The 20,747-nt window shown below is 42.6% G+C and overlaps 1 protein-coding gene across 1 annotated transcript in view; it reads left to right on the top strand.

Moving 5' to 3' along the window:
• The first annotated feature begins 7,111 nt into the window (after positions 1-7,111).
• ugcg (UDP-glucose ceramide glucosyltransferase) overlaps positions 7,112-20,747 on the top strand; it is a 38,783-nt gene continuing 25,147 nt past the window's right edge. The window contains 2 exon segments of the mRNA XM_065007673.1: positions 7,112-7,277; positions 19,391-19,532. Coding sequence (XP_064863745.1) covers positions 7,177-7,277; positions 19,391-19,532 — 243 coding nt within the window. The 5' untranslated portion in view covers positions 7,112-7,176.

A 20,747-nucleotide genomic window follows, 5' to 3' on the forward strand; every position in this document is an offset into this window, starting at 1 on the left:
GTCATGTGCCTTTTACTTTCGCCTGGCCACTCTACCATAAAGGTCTGATTAGTGGAGTGCTGCTGTTAGGAGATAGTAAGATAAGCATTTTACTGCCCTATTAGGAGATAGTAAGATAAGCATTTTACTGCCCTGTTAGGAGATAGTAAGATAAGCATTATACTGCCCTGTTAGGAGATAGTAAGATAAGCATTATACTGCCCTGATAGGAGATAGTAACATAAACATTTTACTGCCCTGTTAGGAGCTAGTAAGATAAGCATTATACTGCCCTGTTAGGAGATAGTAAGATAAGCATTATACTGCCCTGTTAGGAGATAGTAAGATAAGCATTATACTGCCCTGTTAGGAGATAGTAAGATAAGCATTATACTGCCCTGATAGGAGATAGTAACATAAACATTTTACTGCCCTGTTAGGAGCTAGTAAGATAAGCATTATACTGCCCTGTTAGGAGATAGTAAGATAAGCATTATACTGCCCTGTTAGGAGATAGTAAGATAAGCATTATACTGCCCTGATAGGAGATAGTAACATAAACATTTTACTGCCCTGTTAGGAGATAGTAAGATAAGCATTTTACTGCCCTGTTAGGAGATAGTAAGATAAGCATTATACTGCCCTGTTAGGAGATAGTAAGATAAGCATTATACTGCCCTGTTGGGAGATAGTAACAAACATTTTCGCTGCATCCACTATAACATCTGCTAAACTGTATACGCAACCAATAAACTTTGATTTGATTTTTGAAACTTGATTCGTAGTATAGGCACTTGAAGCCGATTCATGGTAAATCTCAAATTTTCCCCATACCCATCATGAGGTTGCTACAACCTAGCCTATGAATGAAAGTTTTAAACAGAATCGGCAGAATGAATACACCTCCGATCACATGCAAACAGCTCACTTTCACAGCAGCCACATACAAACAGCATGATCAACTATCTACAGGTTCTGCTCCTCTCACCTTTTCCTTCTGGACTTCAGTGCACAACACATCAGCTGTCTGTGACCAGGAGAAAAAAAACTTTCCAAGACAAACCTTCATATCATAACCGCTACACACAGCCTACATCATTGTCACGTCATAGTCAACATAGCTGCTAGAACTAACGTGTTAGTAAACCCGCTATAATCGTGAAGTACAGTGTACAGTTTAGCAGTTACACCGGTGGGCCCCGGGGGAAATAAATTAATAAAACCAAAAGCTAACCTTGACTTGGAAGAGTTCCAGTGTTGGATAGCCATAGCCAGTTAGCTAACATAGCATCCCTCTCTGTTGAACAGCCATAGCCAGCTAGCTAACATAGCATCCCTCTCTGTTGGATAGCCATAGCCAGCTAGCTAACATAGCATCCCTCTCTGTTGGATAGCCATAGCCAGTTAGCTAACATAGCATCCCTCTCTGTTGAACAGCCATAGCCAGCTAGCTAACATAGCATCCCTCTCTGTTGGATAGCCATAGCCAGTTAGCTAACATAGCATCCCTCTCTGTTGAACAGCCATAGCCAGCTAGCTAACATAGCATCCCTCTCTGTTGGATAGCCATAGCCAGCTCGCTAACATAGCATCCCTCTCTGTTGGATAGCCATAGCCAGCTAGTGTTTTGAGTATGCTAAACTAGCTAGCTGCATTTGCTAGCTAAGTGAACGTTTAAAAAATACAACCAAATATAGCAAGCTCTCTCTCTTGCTTCTTCTTAATTTTGGAAGAAAATAATTTGTTCAAAACTGTTAAACTATTGTCTTTCTCTTTGAGTCAACTACTCACCACATGTAATGCTCTGCAGTGCTAGCTAGCTGTAGCTTATGCTTTCAGTACTAGATTCATCATGTTATGCTCTGCAGTGCTAGCTAGCTGTAGCTTATGCTTTCGGTACTAGATTCATCATGTTATACTCTTCAGTGCTAGTTAACTGTAGCTTATGCTTTCAGTACTAGATTCATTCTCTGATCCTTTGATTGGGTGGACAACATGTCAGTTTGTGCTGCAAGAGCTCTGATAGGACGTCCTCCGGAAGTTGTCGTAATTTATGTGTAAGTATATGGAAGAAAGGGGAAAGTATTGGAACTTTACAATAAGGTGTGGCAGGAAAGGAAACTGCCTGGAAGTTGGAAGCAGCCTGTCCTTTAAGCTATAGGCCGATAGCATTGACATCTGATGTAAACGTGTGGAAATGTATGGACTCTTTCTGTAGAGTAGAGGACTAATATCACCAGATGGTTCAGGAAAGGCAGGGGACCAATGGATCCTGTACTGGGCCTTCAAGGCACATGCAAATAAGGAGACGCTGATGTATGTAAACGCTATCATCGGAAAGGTTGACTTACTGTCTGTAGACTAGATGACAAATGTCACCAGACGGTTCAGGAAAGGCAGGGGACCAATGGATCCTGTACTGGGCCTTGACTCAGTCATACTGAAGACACAGGCAAATAAGGAGACGCTGGTAGCCTTTTTCTTTGATGCACAGAAGATATGGTGTGGAAGGAAAGCTTACAGTACCAAGTTGGATAACATGGAGGATGGATTTTTAACTGGTTAAAGGATTTTCTTTTTGGGTGATCAATACAAGTGAGGGGTGGGTGGGTGGGGGGCTCTATGTCAGAAAGATATGAGGTAGATAATGGCACCCCCCAGGGAAGTGTCATTAGTCCTTTGTTGTTCTCCATTATGATTGACAATGTATTCTCCCAGGTGAGACCTGATATTGAGAGGTCATGCTATATATTGCACTGCTAAGGTCATCACTGGATAATGGAAGTGTAGCATATGGATATTTAAATAAATAAAAAATCACTTTTATTTAAACTAGGCAAGGATATGCAACTCAAACATCTTTAAAAAGCTAGATGTAATCCAGGCTCAAGCCCTAAGAATAAGTTGTGGAGCAATCAGGACCTCCCGGTGCCTCTCCTTCCAGTTCTCTGCTGCCAATGACTGGAACGAACTACAAAAATCTCTGAAACTGGAAACACTTATCTCCCTCACTAGCTTTAAGCACCAGCTGTCAGAGCAGCTTACAGATTACTGCACCTGTACATAGCCCACCTATAATTTAACCCAAACAACTACCTCTTTCCCTACTGTATTTATTTTATTTATTTATTTATTTTTCTCCTTTGCACCCCATTATTTTTATTTCTACTTTGCACATTCTTCCACTGCAAATCTACCATTCCAGTGTTTTACTTGCTATATTGTATTTACTTTGCCACCATGGCCTTTTTTTGCCTTTACCTCCCTTATCTCACCTCATTTGCTCACATCGTGTATAGACTTGTTTATACTGTATTATTGACTGTATGTTTGTTTTACTCCATGTGTAACTCTGTGTCGTTGTATGTGTCGAACTGATTTGCTTTATAATGGCCAGGTCACTGGTTGTAAATGAGAACTTGTTCTCAACTTGCCTACCTGGTTAAATAAAGGTGAAATAAAAAATACAAAATAAAAAAGTATGGTTGGGAAAGATGCCGTTAGAGTTAATAAGTCAACAGCTAACCATGACATATTGGTAAATCTACAGGTCATAAGGTCACACATCCAACAAAAAAAGTATGACTAGAGTGCTGGGAATATGAACAAAATCTGAATAAAAGCTTTGGGTGGATAGGCAATGGCATGGCGAGAGAGATGGGGTTGTTTGGGAGGGAGTTGAGCCCCTCTGTGGTTCTTCCTGCTATCCCACCTTGGTTTCTCAGACAGTGATAGATCTAGGGTTGCTTGAGAGGGTAAGAGATGTTGAGGAAAGAGTAGATTTGTATTTGATTTAAACCTTTATTTAAGTCAGGAACAAATACTTATTTTCAATGACGGCCTAGAAACAGTGGGTTAACTGGTCTAGGAACAGTGGGTTAACTGGTCTAGGAACAGTGGGTTAACTGGTCTAGGAACAGTGGGTTAACTGGTCTAGGAACAGTGGGTTAACTGGTCTAGGAACAGTGGGTTAACTGGTCTAGGAACAGTGGGTTAACTGGCCTAGGAACAGTGGGTTAACTGGTCTAGGAACAGTGGGTTAACTGGTCTAGGAACAGTGGGTTAACTGGTCTAGGAACAGTGGGTTAACTGGTCTAGGAACAGTGGGATAACTGGTCTAGGAACAGTGGGTTAACTGGTCTAGGAACAGTGGGTTAACTGGTCTAGGAACAGTGGGTTAACTGGTCTAGGAACAGTGGGTTAACTGGTCTAGGAACAGTGGGTTAACTGGTCTAGGAACAGTGGGTTAGCTGGTCTAGGAACAGTGGGTTAACTGGTCTAGGAACTAGGAACAGTGGGTTAACTGGTCTAGGAACAGTGGGTTAACTGGTCTAGGAACAGTGGGTTAACTGGTCTAGAAACAGTGGGTTAACTGCCTGTTCAGGGGCAGAACGACAGAGTTTTACATTGTCAGCTCAGGGATTTGAACTAGCAACCATTTTGTTTACTGGCCCAACGCTCCAACCACTAAGCTACCTGCCGCCCCATTCAGTTGTAAGTGAACATTTAAGAACACAATACTATGCTTTCTTGAATATATTCACATATCTATGGACCCTAAAACAAGGAGGACAGGAGCAGCTTTTAGTGTTCCTGAGTTTAAGGTGGCAGTGACGAAAAGAACAATGGATCATTTAACTGTTTACACAATGGAGTTGTCGGCCTTTCTATTGGCTGCAGAGTGAGTGGAGGAGGTTGAGGCCAGACAGAGTAGTCATCTGCTCTGATTCCTGTGCAGCACTAAAAAACCCATCCTCCAACCCCCATGTTATCTAGCTAGATACTGCAGCACTGATAAGCTTAAATGCATTTGTGTCTCAGAGCAGACAGGATGTATTGTATGAGGTTTTGCAGAGCTTGTACAGGGTGAAACAGACGGGGGGGGGGGGGGGGGGGTGTATTTGTGATGTTCCTCTGGGTACCAGCTCATGTGGGAGTAGTGGGGAACGAGGAGGTGGATATTATCTCCAAGCAGAATCTTAAAGCATCCTAATGTTGAAATTATTTTGTACCTTTATTTAACTAGGCAAGTCAGTTAAGAACAAATTCTTATTTATAATGACGGCCTACCCCAGCCAAACCCGGACGACGCTGGGCTAATTGTGACTCCCAATCACGGCCGGATGTGATACAGCCTGGATTCAAACCAGGGACTGTAGTGACACCTCTTGCACTGAGATGCAGTGCTTTAGACCGCTGCGCCACTCGGGAGTATGAATGGAATTGTCAATCAGTAAAGCAGAAGCCAAGGGGTTAATAAGAACAGTGGATAAAACAAATGGCAAGAGTTGTGGAACAGGAAGAGAAAGGGAAGACACCTGTAGAAGATCCAGAAACAGGAAGAGACAGGGAAGACACCTGTAGAAGATCCAGGAACAGGAAGAGACAGGGAAGACACCTGTAGAAGATCCAGGAACAGGAAGAGACAGGGAAGACACCTGTAGAAGATCCAGGAACAGGAAGAGACAGGGAAGACACCTGTAGAAGATCCAGGAACAGGAAGAGACAGGGAAGACATATGTAGAAGATCCAGGAACAGGAAGAGACAGGGAAGACACCTGTAGAAGATCCAGGAACAGGAAGAGACAGGGAAGACACATGTAGAAGATCCAGGAACAGGAAGAGACAGGGAAGACACCTGTAGAAGATCCAGGAACAGGAAGAGACAGGGAAGACACCTGTAGAAGATCCAGGAAAACGTGGGGGCAGGGGGGGTCCTCAGGCCGAGAGAGAAGGAGGGAAACGGTCGTCACAAGACTGAGACTGGGACACATAAGGCTGAGACTGGGACACACAAGACTGAGACTGGGACACACAAGACTGAGACTGGGACACACAAGACAGACTGGGACACACAAGGATGAGACTGGGACACACAAGGCTGAGACTGGGACACACAAGACAGACTGGGACACACAAGGATGAGACTGGGACACACAAGGCTGAGACTGGGACACACAAGACAGACTGGGACACACAAGACAGACTGGGACACACAAGGCTGAGACTGGGACACACAAGACTGAGACTGGGACACACAAGACAGACTGAGACACACAAGGCTCAATAGTAAATTGAAATTGGTGGGGAAACATCCGACTGAGAGGTGTGATCATTGTCAGGAGGAGATGGAGACAGTGGAACATGTTCTATTTCAGTGCCAGAAATATGTGAGAGAAAAGGAGCGACTGTTATTAGATCTGAGGAGTAATGGGGTCGAAGAGCCTGGATTGAGTGAACTGCTGGGGAAATCTTCAGGGGACCACTGCTCCCGAGTGGCGCAGTGGTCTAAGACACTGCATATCAGTGCTATGTGGAGGGCTCCAGAGTGGCGCAGTGGTCTAAGACACTGCATCTCAGTGCTATGTGGAGGGCTCCAGAGTGGCGCAGTGGTCTAAGACACTGCATCTCAGTGCTATGTGGAGGGCTCCAGAGTGGCGCAGTGGTCTAAGACACTGCATCTCAGTGCTATGTGGAGGGCTCCAGAGTGGCGCAGTGGTCTAAGACACTGCATCTCAGTGCTATGTGGAGGGCTCCAGAGTGGCGCAGTGGTCTAAGACACTGCATCTCAGTGCTATGTGGAGGGCTCCAGAGTGGCGCAGTGGTCTAAGACACTGCATCTCAGTGCTATGTGGAGGGCTCCAGTGGAGCAGTGGTCTAAGACACTGCATCTCAGTGCTATGTGGAGGGCTCCAGAGTGGCGCAGTGGTCTAAGACACTGCATCTCAGTGCTATGTGGAGGGCTCCAGTGGAGCAGTGGTCTAAGACACTGCATCTCAGTGCTATGTGGAGGGCTCCAGAGTGGAGCAGTGCAAGAGGCGTCACTGCAGTACCTGGTTCGAATCCAGGCTGCATCACATCTGGCTGTGATTGGCTGTCCCATAGGGCAGTGCAAAATTTACCCAGCGTCGGTAGGCTGTCAATGTAAAGAAATAGTTGTTCTTTAAATGACTTGCCTAGTTAAATAATGGTTTACATTTTTTAATTAAAATAAAAGAGAAAATAGATAGATTAGATTTAGACCACCCTCCAGTCCAGTTGGTGGCGGCAATGCACTGTAAAGTTGGTTGCCAACTGACATATGTAAAATCCACAGAAGAAGAAAAGACAGGGCGGAAGTGCCATACCCCGCCCGGACTCGCCAGTCCGCCTGGATATTTACACCGCCGGTGTTGTTAACGTAGCAGCTTAGCCACAATGATGGCTCTTCTGGATCTTGCCATGCAAGGTTTCTCTATATTTGGATTCATTCTATTTCTGGTACTCTGGTTTATGCATTTCATGTCCATCATCTATGTGTAAGTATTACCTATCAATTTAGCTAGTGACACCACTACGTTAGCTAGCTAAAGTATGTCTCAAGCTAACGTTAGCATGATGTCAAATATAACGTCAGCTAGTTAGCTTAGCTATTTATGTCGATAGACTGAAATTACAACCTCTCATATGATAGCTAGTAAACTAATCGATGTTTAGCTAGCTAAGTAAAGTAATGTGTCTCTTGAATTACTATTCAATTGTTAGTCACTGTCTAACGCGTTATTGTTTAGTTTTTTTGTTTTAATGTCTCAACTGGTTTTTCAGCGTTCCCTTGTATTTAGCTAGTTAGCTAACGTTACTGGCACAGCCACAATTGGATATCGGTTTATTTTGTTACGGATTTTACGTTAGCTGACATGTTGATGCTGTGATACAGCCTAGACATCGGTAATGTCGGTATGGTATTTTTGTGGTTTGACTGAACACCTATGACATGGTCACGATGATAGTTAGACGATAACTTGTTAATTAACAAGTTCTTATAGCCCAATCAATTACACCGTTTAGTTCATTGAGTTAGCTAGTTATCTTGTACCCCAGTCAAAGACAACTGTTTTTAGTGCATATTTGACGGTCTCTTCTGCTCGGGTTCGTTTAAGATCTTCCGACACTCGTCCTGAAAGTTGAAAAGGATTGGGTTATTCTACGGGGTTCGAAATATATGAACGTATCATTCATATCGGCAATAAATAAATGTCCTAAAAAAGGTTAAATTACTACACTTTTTTTTATAGGGTTAGTGTTCCCACACGGCCGTGTTAAGCGGTTTGTTAACGGAAGACATAGGCGGGTCACCTGTGCTAATTGGCTGTGGAGTGTTCTCCACGCACCTGTGCTAATTGGCTGTGGAGTGTTCTCCACACACCTGTGCTAATTGGCTGTGGAGTGTTCTCCACACACCTGTGCTAATTGGCTGTGGAGTGTTCTCCACACACCTGTGCTAATTGGCTGTGGAGTGTTCTCCACACACCTTTGCTAATTGGCTGTGGAGTGTTCTCCACACACCTGTGCTAATTGGCTGTGGAGTGTTCTCCACACACCTGTGCTAATTGGCTGTGGAGTGTTCTCCACACACCTGTGACCACGGTGAGACCTTTCTGACTTGTGGTGCGGTGTTCAACCATCTAGCTGGTCAGACATGTTGCCTAGCTCCGACTGGCACACCAATGAGGAATAGCGAAGTGTAGACCATGATTTTTCTAATGAGTCATTTCATTTCATTGGTTAGTTTGACTTGCTGGTTTCAAGGAATTCTACAGCAGAATTTATATCGTACTCCAACCACCAACTGTCTATCATGCGCGCAGAAAAATGAGATCAGGCAGCACATATGGAAAGTACACGTTGATAAATGATTGATATGGTGCAAGAATGAATGCAATACATTTATTATTGAATGTTATCGATTGACACAGCTTTGTAGAACCAGAACATGCTCCGCCTGCCTCCCGATCAACACTTTTTACTCGAGAACAAATCTTTTGTGTGGCTTCTGCAGTTTGCGAAAGGATATCCTATTGCGCAAGCCGTCAAGCAATTTCATTCACTTCACAATCATGTCGTTTGCGGCCGCAAGTAGACCTCGTTTCAAAGGTTTCAATAAGTAATCTTATCTTTATGCTTAGCAATCACCAATTACACTGTTTGAAATGGAAGCACTGCTTTATATGTGTCAGTCACAGATAACAGCTCCACTAAGCTCCTCAATGGTGAATGAGAGGTGTGTAGAATCATGATTCTTTTGAGTTTAAAAGCGACAATAGTACTTGTTGTCCATCTTGAGAGGCTGTGGGCAGTTTACGCTTCCTCAAAATAGTCAGAATGAATCTTAAGATGCACTACAAAAGTATGAGGACAATTTCTTGTCCATCATCTCATTACAAAATCATGGGCATTAATATGGAGTTGGTCCCCCCCCCTCTTTGCCTCTACTCTTCTGGGAAGACTTTCCACTAGATGTTGGAACATTGCTGCTATAACAGCCTCCACTCTTCTGGGAAGACTTTCCACTAGATGTTGGAACATTGCTGCTATAACAGCCTCCACTCTTCTGGGAAGGCTTTCCACTAGATGTTGGAACATTGCTGTTATAATAGCCTCTACTCTTCTGGGAAGACTTTCCACTAGATGTTGGAACATTGCTGCGGGAACGTGCTTCCATTCAGCCACAAGAGCATTAGTGAGGTCGGGCACTGATGTTGGGCGATTAGGCCTGGCTCGCAGTCGGCATCCATTTAATCTGAAAGGTTTTTGATGGGGTTGAGGTCAGGGCCCTGTGCAGGCCAATCAAGTTATTCCACACCGATCTGGAGAAACTATTTCTGTATGGACCTCGCTTTGTGCACGGGATGCTTTGTGCATTGTCATGCTGAAACAGGAAAAGGCCTTCCTCAAACTGTTGCCACAAAGTTGGAAGCACAGAATCGTCTAGAATGTCATTGTGTGCTGTAGCATTAAGATTTCCCTTCACTGGAACTAAGGGGCCTAGCCTGAACCATGAAAAACAGCCCCAGACTATTGTTCCTCCTCCACCAAACTTTACAGTTGGAACTATGCATTGGGGCAGGTAGCGTTCTCCTGCCATCCGCCAAACCCAGATTCCTCCGTCGGACTGCCAGATGGTGAAGCGTGATTCATCACTTCAGAGAACACGTTTCCACTGCGCCAGAGTCTAATGGCGGCGAGCTTTACACCACTATGGCCGACTCTTGGCATTGTGCATGGTGATCTTAGGCTTGTGTGCAGCTGCTTGGCCATGGAAACCCATTTCATGAAGCTCCAGATGAATCGTTTTTGCGCCCACGTTGCTTCTAGAGGCAGTTTGGAACTCAGTGGTGAGTGTTGCAACCGAGGACAGACAATGTTTATGCTCTTCACTGTGGTCCCGTTCTGTGGGCTACGACTTCACGGCTGAGCCATTGTTGTTCCTAGACGTTTCCACTTCACAATAACAGCACTTAAAGTTGACCGGGGCAGCTCTAACAGGGCAGAAATTTGACTAACTGACTTGTTGGAAAGGTGGCATCCTATGACGGTGCCACATTGATTGTCACTGAGCTCTTCAGTCAGGCCATTCTTCTGCCAATGTTTGTCGATGGAGGGGTGTCCACATACTTTTGCCCATGTAGTGTAGCTCAATAAATAATTAATTTAGTAGTTTTTGTCACACAATTTAGTCACACAATTTTACATCTTAACTAAACTGTTTTGGTGTGTTTTTTTTCTTTCTCAAGGACAAAATGTGCATGGAAACGTCACAATGGCGTCATAATATATGAGCAAACCTTTCTGTTTAGTCTGGGAAGTTCGGCTGGCGCCTAGCCAAAGATTATTGATATACTGACAAGATGCATGTCTCTCCGCTCGAACAATGGGAGTTCTCCACTAAGCGACACGATGGGATGTTTAGCTCCTGCCTATCCGATGCCATGCTACTAGTCTCCTGCCATGAATATGCATTGCCACTCGAGACAATATAAAGTGTTTTTTTTCTCTCAAAGTTGCCAGGATGCCACGTGTCCTACTTATGAGTACACTTCTATTAGATCAGATGAACCTCAAGTAGCACATAAGCCATACATTTTTGTTGTTGACCAAATTCGACACTTAATGAGGGGTGGCCAGTCCTTTTCGTGCTCTGCCGGGTGGAGATGAACCAGGCTATGAGGGGTGGCCAGTCCTCTTCTGGATGTGCCGGGTGGAGAGGAACCAGGCTATGAGGGGTGGCCAGTCCTCTTCTGGCTCTGCCGGGTGGAGATTATAACAGAACATGGCCAAGATGTTCAAATGTTCATAGATGACCAGCAGAGTCGAATACTAATAATCACAGTGGTTGTAGAGGGCAACAAGTCAGCCCTTCAGGAGTAAATGTCAGTTGGCTTTTCATAGCCGATCATTGAGAGTATCTCTACTGCTCCTGCTGTCTCTAGAGAGTTGAAAACAGCAGGTCAAGGCTCCATAGCCGATCATTGAGAGTATCTCTACCTCTCCTGCTGTCTCTAGAGAGTTGAAAACCGCAGGTCTGGGACAGGGTGCACGTCCGGTAAACAGGTCAGGGTTCCATAGCCGCAGGCAGAACAGTTGAAACTGGAGCAGCAGCACGGCCAGGTGGACTGGTGACAGCAAGGAGTCATCAGGCCAATTAATCCTGAGGGCTCAGGTCCTCCGAGAGAGAGAAAGGAGAGAATTAGAGAGAGGATACTTATATTCACACAGGACAACGGATAAGACAGGAGAAATGGTCCAGATATAACAGACTGACCCTTGCACATTAAAACATGCCCCGATCACTTCCTTTCATCGCGGTTGACAACTCCAGTGTCGCCCTCCCAGAGTGCAAAGAGCTCCCGCTCAGCCCAGTCCAAGCTCTTCTCTGTCCTGGCACCCCATTTGGTGGGACCAGCTCCCCCCTGAAACTAGGACAGCAGAGTCCCTGCCCATCTTCTGAAAGCACCTGAAACCTCTTTATATAGTATTTTAAATATTCCCCACTAGTTGTTGTCAGGCAAGATGTAATCTACCATTCCAGTGTTTTACTTGCTATATTGTATTAACTTTGCCACCATGGCCTTTTTTTGCCTTTACCTCCCTTCTCACCTCATTTGCTGACATCGTATATAGACTTGTTTATACTGTATTATTGATCGTATGTTTGTTTACTCCATGTGTAACTCTGTTTGTGTCGAACTGCTTTGTTTTTATCTTGGCCAGGTCGCAATTGTAAATGAGAACTTGTTTTCAACTTGCCTACCTGGTTAAATAAAGGGTTAGAGTTATATATATAAATACCTGGTTAAATAAAGGGTTAGAGTTATATATATAAATACCTGGTTAAATAAAGGGTTAGAGTTATATATATAAATACCTGGTTAAATAAAGGGTTAGAGTTATATATATAAATACCTGGTTAAATAAAGGGTTAGAGTTATATATATAAATACCTGGTTAAATAAAGGGTTAGAGTTATATATATAAATACCTGGTTAAATAAAGGGTTAGAGTTATATATATAAATACCTGGTTAAATAAAGGGTTAGAGTTATATATATATATACCTGGTTAAATAAAGGGTTAGAGTTATATATATATATATATAAATACCTGGTTAAATAAAGGGTTAGAGTTATATATATATATATATAAATACCTGGTTAAATAAAGGGTTAGAGTTATATATATATATATATAAATACCTGGTTAAATAAAGGGTTAGAGTTATATATATATATATATATAAATACCTGGTTAAATAAAGGGTTAGAGTTATATATATATATATATAAATACCTGGTTAAATAAAGGGTTAGAGTTATATATATATATATAAATACCTGGTTAAATAAAGGGTTAGAGTTATATATATATATATATAAATACCTGGTTAAATAAAGGGTTAGAGTTATATATATATATATATAAATACCTGGTTAAATAAAGGGTTAGAGTTATATATATAAATACCTGGTTAAATAAAGGGTTAGAGTTATATATATATATATATATATAAATACCTGGTTAAATAAAGGGTTAGAGTTATATATATAAATACCTGGTTAAATAAAGGGTTAGAGTTATATATATATATATATAAATACCTGGTTAAATAAAGGGTTAGAGTTATATATATATATATATAAATACCTGGTTAAATAAAGGGTTAGAGTTATATATATAAATACCTGGTTAAATAAAGGGTTAGAGTTATATATATATATATATATAAATACCTGGTTAAATAAAGGGTTAGAGTTATATATATATATATATAAATACCTGGTTAAATAAAGGGTTAGAGTTATATATATAAATACCTGGTTAAATAAAGGAGAAATACAATTAAAAAAAATCACTGGCAGAAGGCCAACTTGTTCTATGCTATAGACGGATGGATTTCAAACGTGGGATGCCTCTTGGCTTGCTGACAATCACTTAATTGCCTTGTTGTTTGGTCGTATTCTTTTACTCACTAAAACGGAGGAGAGCAGACTGAAACAGGGAGGAACTCGTGTTTGTGTTTCAAACCGTTTTATGCTACGGTGTGCACTAATGAATACGACCCAGCTTCTTGTTTGTGTTTCAAACCATTTTATGCTACGGTGTGCACTAATGAATACGACCCAGCTTCTTGTTTGTGTTTCAAACCGTTTTATGCTACGGTGTGCACTAATGAATACGACCCAGCTTCTTGTTTGTGTTTCAAACCATTTTATGCTACGGTGTGCACTAAATGAATACGACCCAGCTTCTTGTTTGTGTTTCAAACCATTTTATGCTACGGTGTGCACTAATGAATACGACCCAGCTTCTTGTTTGTGTTTCAAACCGTTTTATGCTACGGTGTGCACTAATGAATACGACCCAGCTTCTTGTTTGTGTTTCAAACCATTTTATGCTACGGTGTGCACTAAATGAATACGACCCAGCTTCTTGTTTGTGTTTCAAACCATTTTATGCTACGGTGTGCACTAATGAATACGACCCAGCTTCTTGTTTGTGTTTCAAACCATTTTATGCTACGGTGTGCACTAATGAATACGACCCAGCTTCTTGTTTGTGTTTCAAACCATTTTATGCTACGGTGTGCACTAATGAATACGACCCAGCTTCTTGTTTGTGTTTCAAACCATTTTATGCTACGGTGTGCACTAATGAATACGACCCAGCTTCTTGTTTGTGTTTCAAACCATTTTATGCTACGGTGTGCACTAATGAATACGACCCAGCTTCGTGTTTGTGTTTCAAACCATTTTATGCTACGGTGTGCACTAATGAATACGACCCAGCTTCTTGTTTGTGTTTCAAACCATTTTATGCTACGGTGTGCACTAATGAATACGACCCAGCTTCGTGTTTGTGTTTCAAACCATTTTATGCTACGGTGTGCACTAATGAATACGACCCAGCTTCGTGTTTGTGTTTCAAACCATTTTATGCTACGGTGTGCACTAATGAATACGACCCAGCTTCGTGTTTGTGTTTCAAACCATTTTATGCTACGGTGTGCACTAATGAATACGACCCAGCTTCGTGTTTGTGTTTCAAACCATTTTATGCTACGGTGTGCACTAATGAATACGACCCAGCTTCGTGTTTGTGTTTCAAACCATTTTATGCTACGGTGTGCACTAATGAATACGACCCAGCTTCGTGTTTGTGTTTCAAACCATTTTATGCTACGCTTCGTGTTTGTGTTTCACTAATGAATACGACCCAGCTTCGTGTTTGTGTTTCAAACCATTTTGCTACGGTGTGCACTAATGAATACGGTGTGTTTGTGTTTCAAACCATTTTATGCTACGGTGTGCACTAATGAATACGACCCAGCTTCGTGTTTGTGTTTCAAACCATTTTATGCTACGGTGTGCACTAATGAATACGACCCAGCTTCGTGTTTGTGTTTCAAACCGTTTTATGCTACGGTGTGCACTAATGAATACGACCCAGCTTCGTGTTTGTGTTTCAAACCGTTTTATGCTACGGTGTGCACTAATGAATACGACCCAGCTTCGTGTTTGTGTTTCAAACCATTTGCACTATGCTTCTTGTTTGTGTTTCAAACCGTTTTATGCTACGGTGTGCACTAATGAATACGACCCAGCTTCTTGTTTGTGTTTCAAACCGTTTTATGCTACGGTGTGCACTAATGAATACGACCCAGCTTCGTGTTTGTGTTTCAAACCGTTTTATGCTACGGTGTGCACTAATGAATACGACCCAGCTTCTTGTTTGTGTTTCAAACCATTTTATGCTACGGTGTGCACTAATGAATACGACCCAGCTTCTTGTTTGTGTTTCAAACCATTTTATGCTACGGTGTGCACTAATGAATACGACCCAGCTTCTTGTTTGTGTTTCAAACCATTTTATGCTACGGTGTGCACTAAATGAATACGACCCAGCTTCTTGTTTGTGTTTCAAACCATTTTATGCTACGGTGTGCACTAATGAATACGACCCAGCTTCGTGTTTGTGTTTCAAACCATTTTATGCTACGGTGTGCACTAATGAATACGACCCAGCTTCGTGTTTGTGTTTCAAACCATTTTATGCTACGGTGTGCACTAATGAATACGACCCAGCTTCGTGTTTGTGTTTCAAACCATTTTATGCTACGGTGTGCACTAATGAATACGACCCAGCTTCGTGTTTGTTGTTTCAAACCGTTTTATGCTACGGTGTGCACTAATGAATACGACCCAGCTTCGTGTTTGTGTTTCAAACCGTTTTATGCTACGGTGTGCACTAAATGAATACGACCCAGCTTCGTGTTTGTGTTTCAAACCGTTTTATGCTACGGTGTGCACTAATGAATACGACCCAGCGTCTTGCCACCCATCGTTGGGCCTAGTTCATCTATGTTTTTTGAGAGACGATCACAACAACAAAACGACAACAGAAAACACACTTGAAGCGAAGCTTCCTTAGTGAAAGTGAAGACAAAAACAACTAGTTTGTTCAGCCTCCTGCTGTTCTAACAGGAGGGGTGTGAGTAATCTCCAGAATGTCGTCCCTCCATGCCAGGTGACACGAACTGTGTCACAAATAGCACCCTATTCCCTATATAGTGTAATGGGCCTGGTCAAAAGTAGTGCCCTAATAAAGGATACATGTGATAAACAGTCTTCTGTACATTCCTCGGAGGCCTGTTTCTGTAGGAATTAAATTGTAGGCTAATGTCCCTCTGCCTGAGTGAAGCTCAGTCTTGAAATATTGCTTATGGTGCATTCCTCACAGCATACATAGTTAACATGGGGCGGCAGGGTAGCCTAGTGGTTAGAGTGTAGAGGAGGCAGGGTAGCCTAGTGGTTAGAGTGTAGAGGAGGCAGGTAGTCTAGTGGTTAGAGTGTAGAGGAGGCAGGGTAGCCTAGTGGTTAGAGTGTAGAGGAGGCAGGTAGTCTAGTGGTTAGAGTGAGGAGGCAGGGTAGTCTAGTGGTTAGAGTGGCAGGGCAGGGTAGTCTAGTGGTTAGAGTGTAGAGGAGGCAGGGTAGCCTAGTGGTTAGTGTAGAGGTGGCAGGTAGCCTAGTGGTTAGAGTGTAGAGGAGGCAGGGTAGCCTAGTGGTTAGAGCGTTGGACTAGTAACAGAAAGGTTGCAAGTTCAAATCCCTGAGCTGACAAGGTACAAAATCTGTTGTTCTGCCCCTGAACAAGGCAGTTTAACCCACTGTTCCTAGGCTGTCATTGAAAATAAGAATTTGTTCTTAACTGACTTGCTTAGTAAAATAAAGGTAAAAAAAATAAAATTAAAATAAAAAAGTTTTTTAAAATGTTGATTGGTTGCATTTAACTTGTTTTTTTCTGTGTTCAAAAGGACAACCTCACTACAATGTTGTTGATCCATCCTCAGTTGTCTCCTATCACAGCCATTAAACTCTGTAACTGTTTTAAAGTCACCGTTGGCCTCATGATGGAATCCCTGAGCGGTTTCCTTCCTCTCCGGCAACTGAGTTAGGAAGGACGCCTGTATCTTTATAGTGACTGGGTGTGTTGATACACTGAGTTAGGAAGGACGTCTGTATCTTTGTAGTGACTGGGTGTGTTGATACACTGAGTTGGGAAGGACGCCTGTATCTTTGTAGTGACTGGGTGTATTGATACACTGAGTTGGGAAGGACGCCTGTATCTTTATAGTGACTGGGTGTGTTGATCCACCATCCTAAGTGTAATTAATAACTTCGCCCTCAAAAAGGATCTTTTTAACGTCTGCTTTTTATTTATTTGTACCCATCTACCAATCGGTGCCCTTCGTTGCGAGGCATTAGAACACCTCCCTGGTCTTTGTGGTTGAATCTGTTTGAAATTCACTGCTCTACTGAGGGACCTTATAATAGTCTGTATGTGGGGTACAGAGATGAGGTAGTCATGTTTATAGCACACAGAGTGAGTCCATGCAACTTATTATGTGACTTGTTCATTTTTACTCCTGAACTTATTTAGGCTTGTCATAACAAAGGGACTGAATTATCATTGACATTTCAGCCTTTAATTTTTAATTAATTTGTGAACATTTCAAAGAACATAATTCCACTGACCTTTATGGTGGTATTGTGTGTGTGTGTGTGCGTGTCACTGGCGTACACACACACACACACTTCTCAATTTAATCCATTTTAAATTGAGGCTGTAACACAACAGAATGTGGTCAAGGGGTGTGAATACTTTCTGAAAGCTCTGTATATTTAGCCTAGTGATAGCTGAAGCAGTGGGATGAAATTCACTACACGAGTCCCCCGATACTTCCCCCAGGTTGGCGTGCTAGTCCTTGTTATTGTGGGGATCGAAAAGAGATTTCCCAATTTTACTGGTTGATAGTTGTCCTCTGTTGCAACATTACTCTTCCACGTAGCCAACACCCTGTTTCTGCCAGTTTCTACACCTTCCTTCCCCGTGACATCATAATTACTGCTTCAGGGAACACACCTTCGTGTTCAGCAGGGAGACAGTAGTAGAGAATCCTTAATGTTCAGCAGGGAGACAGTAGCAGAGAATCCTTAATGTTCAGCAGGGAGACAGTAGTAGAGAATCCTTAATGTTCAGCAGGGAGACAGTAGTAGAGAATCCTTAATGTTCAGCAGGGAGACAGTAGTAGAGAATCCTTAATGTTCAGCAGGGAGACAGTAGCAGAGAATCCTTAATGTTCAGCAGGGAGACAGTAGCAGAGAATCCTTAATGTTCAGCAGGAGACAGTAGCAGAGAATCCTTAATGTTCAGCAGGGAGACAGTAGCAGAGAATCCTTAATGTTCAGCAGGGAGACAGTAGCAGAGAATCCTTAATGTTCAGCAGGGAGACAGTAGCAGAGAATCCTTAATGTTCAGCAGGGAGACAGTAGCAGAGAATCCTTAATGTTCAGCAGGGAGACAGTAGCAGAGAATCCTTAATGTTCAGCAGGGAGACAGTAGTAGAGAATCCTTAATGTTCAGCAGGGAGACAGTAGTAGAGAATCCTTAATGTTCAGCAAGGAGACAGTAGTAGAGAATCCTTAATGTTCAGCAGGGAGACAGTAGCAGATAATCCTTAGAATATTTCATTCATTCAGATCTAAGATGTGTTATTTTAGTGTTCCCTTCATTTTTTTGAGTGTGTGTGTGTGTGTGTGTGTGTGTGTGTATTTTTATGCTTTATTGGATTGGGGCGGCAGGTAGCCTAGTGGTTAGAGCATTGGACTATTAACCGGAAGGTTGCAAGTTCAAACCCCCGAGCTGACAAGGTACAAATCTGTCGTTCTGCCCCTGAACAAGGCAGTTAACCCACTGTTCCTAGACCAGTTAACCCACTGTTCCTAGACCAGTTAACCCACTGTTCCTAGACCAGTTAACCCACTGTTCCTAGGCCGTCATTGTAAATAAGAATTTGTTCTTAACTGACTTGCCTAGTTAAATAAAGGTCAAATTAAAAAATAGAGAGACCGTGGGAAAGATGGAGAGTAGTGAAATGAGCAGTGGGAAGGATTGGAACTCGTGCTGCAGTGGTATATGTGCACCGAGGGCTGTGTGACCACATAGTGTACTACTTTGGACCAGGGCCCATTGGGTTCTGGTGAAAAGTAGTGCACTAGACTATATATAGGGTGCCATTTGGGATTCAAGCCCTCATGAAAGCATTTGTGTATTTCACTCAGAAACAAAGGCGTTTCATTCAGGCCACCTCAGAGATTGTGGAATGTCGAGTCGGTCACATGATCGATGGCATTAAATGCAGATAATTAGGCTTCAACCCCAATGGTTGGACAGACAGTCTAATTCCATCGTTTGTAGGCGGCGCTTTTCTTTCCTGTTGGGATTGAGAGTGAGATGTAGACTAGGCCTGTAAAGATCGTAGCATGGACTTATCTTATCACAACATAAACACCACTTTTGATGCCTTGTCTTCGGGAAAACAACCTGTGAAGTCATAAATAAAATTTTAAAAAGCCATTTTATACTAGTGTTTGTGATTGTGTCTATTCAAAGTTGCCTCAATTTTGGCTAATTGTGTTGGAAATGTGTCCATTCTAAAATTACTAGGGCAACATGTAAATAAAATAAAAACTTTTCAAGAAAACTGAAGATCTCGTTTGTTGTCTCTCTTTCTGTGTGTCTGTCTCCCTGAATGTAGCCGACTCTATCTCAATAAGAAGAGCATTGACAAGCAGCCCTACAGTAAGCTGGCGGGGGTCTCTCTACTGAAGCCTCTGAAAGGAGTAGACCCCAACCTCATCAATAACCTGGAGACCTTCTTTGAACTCGACTACCCCAAGGTACTACCTGTTCTATATGCTACATGTCTATACCCTATCCCCAAGGTACTACCTGTTCTATATGCTACATGTCTATGCCCTATCCCTCCACGGTACTACCTGTTCTATATGCTACATGTCTATACCCTATCCCCAAGGTACTACCTGTTCTATATGCTACATGTCTATGCCCTATCCCTCCACGGTACTACCTGTTCTATATGCTACATGTCTATACCCTATCCCCAAGGTACTACCTGTTCTATATGCTACATGTCTATGCCCTATCCCTCCACGGTACTACCTGTTCTATATGCTACATGTCTATACCCTATGCCCTATCCCTCCACGGTACTACCTGTTCTATATGCTACATGTCTATACCCTATACCCTATCCCTCCACGGTACTACCTGTTCTATATGCTACATGTCTATGTCCTATACCCTATCCCTCCACGGTACTACCTGTTCTATATGCTACATGTCTATGTCCTATACCCTATCCCTCCACGGTACTACCTGTTCTATATGCTACATGTCTATGTCCTATACCCTATCCCTCCACGGTACTACCTGTTCTATATGCTACATGTCTATGTCCTATACCCTATCCCCCCACGGTACTACCTGTTCTATATGCTACATGTCTATGTCCTATACCCTATCCCTCCACGGTACTACCTGTTCTATATGCTACATGTCTGTCCTATACCCTATCCCTCCACGGTACTACCTGTTCTATATGCTACATGTCTATACCCTATCCCCCCAAGGTACTACCTGTTCTATATGCTACATGTCTATACCCTATCCCCCCAAGGTACTACCTGTTCTATATGCTACATGTCTATGTCCTATACCCTATCCCTCCACGGTACTACCTGTTCTATATGCTACGTGTCTGTCCTATACCCTATCCCCCCACGGTACTACCTGTTCTATATGCTACATGTCTATGTCCTATACCCTATCCCTCCACGGTACTACCTGTTCTATATGCTACATGTCTATGTCCTATACCCTATCCCTCCACGGTACTACCTGTTCTATATGCTACATGTCTATGTCCTATACCCTATCCCTCCACGGTACTACCTGTTCTATATATGTAACGATTTACTGATACAAATCAGTCCCTTGTTCAAATGTAAATGACCATCCTACCGATCCTCGACTTCGGCGATGTCATTTACAAAATAGCCTCCAACACTCTACTCAGCCAATTGGATGTAGTC

Source organism: Oncorhynchus nerka, linkage group LG22, assembly GCF_034236695.1.
Source record: "Oncorhynchus nerka isolate Pitt River linkage group LG22, Oner_Uvic_2.0, whole genome shotgun sequence".
NCBI classification, from domain to species: Eukaryota; Metazoa; Chordata; class Actinopteri; order Salmoniformes; family Salmonidae; genus Oncorhynchus; species Oncorhynchus nerka.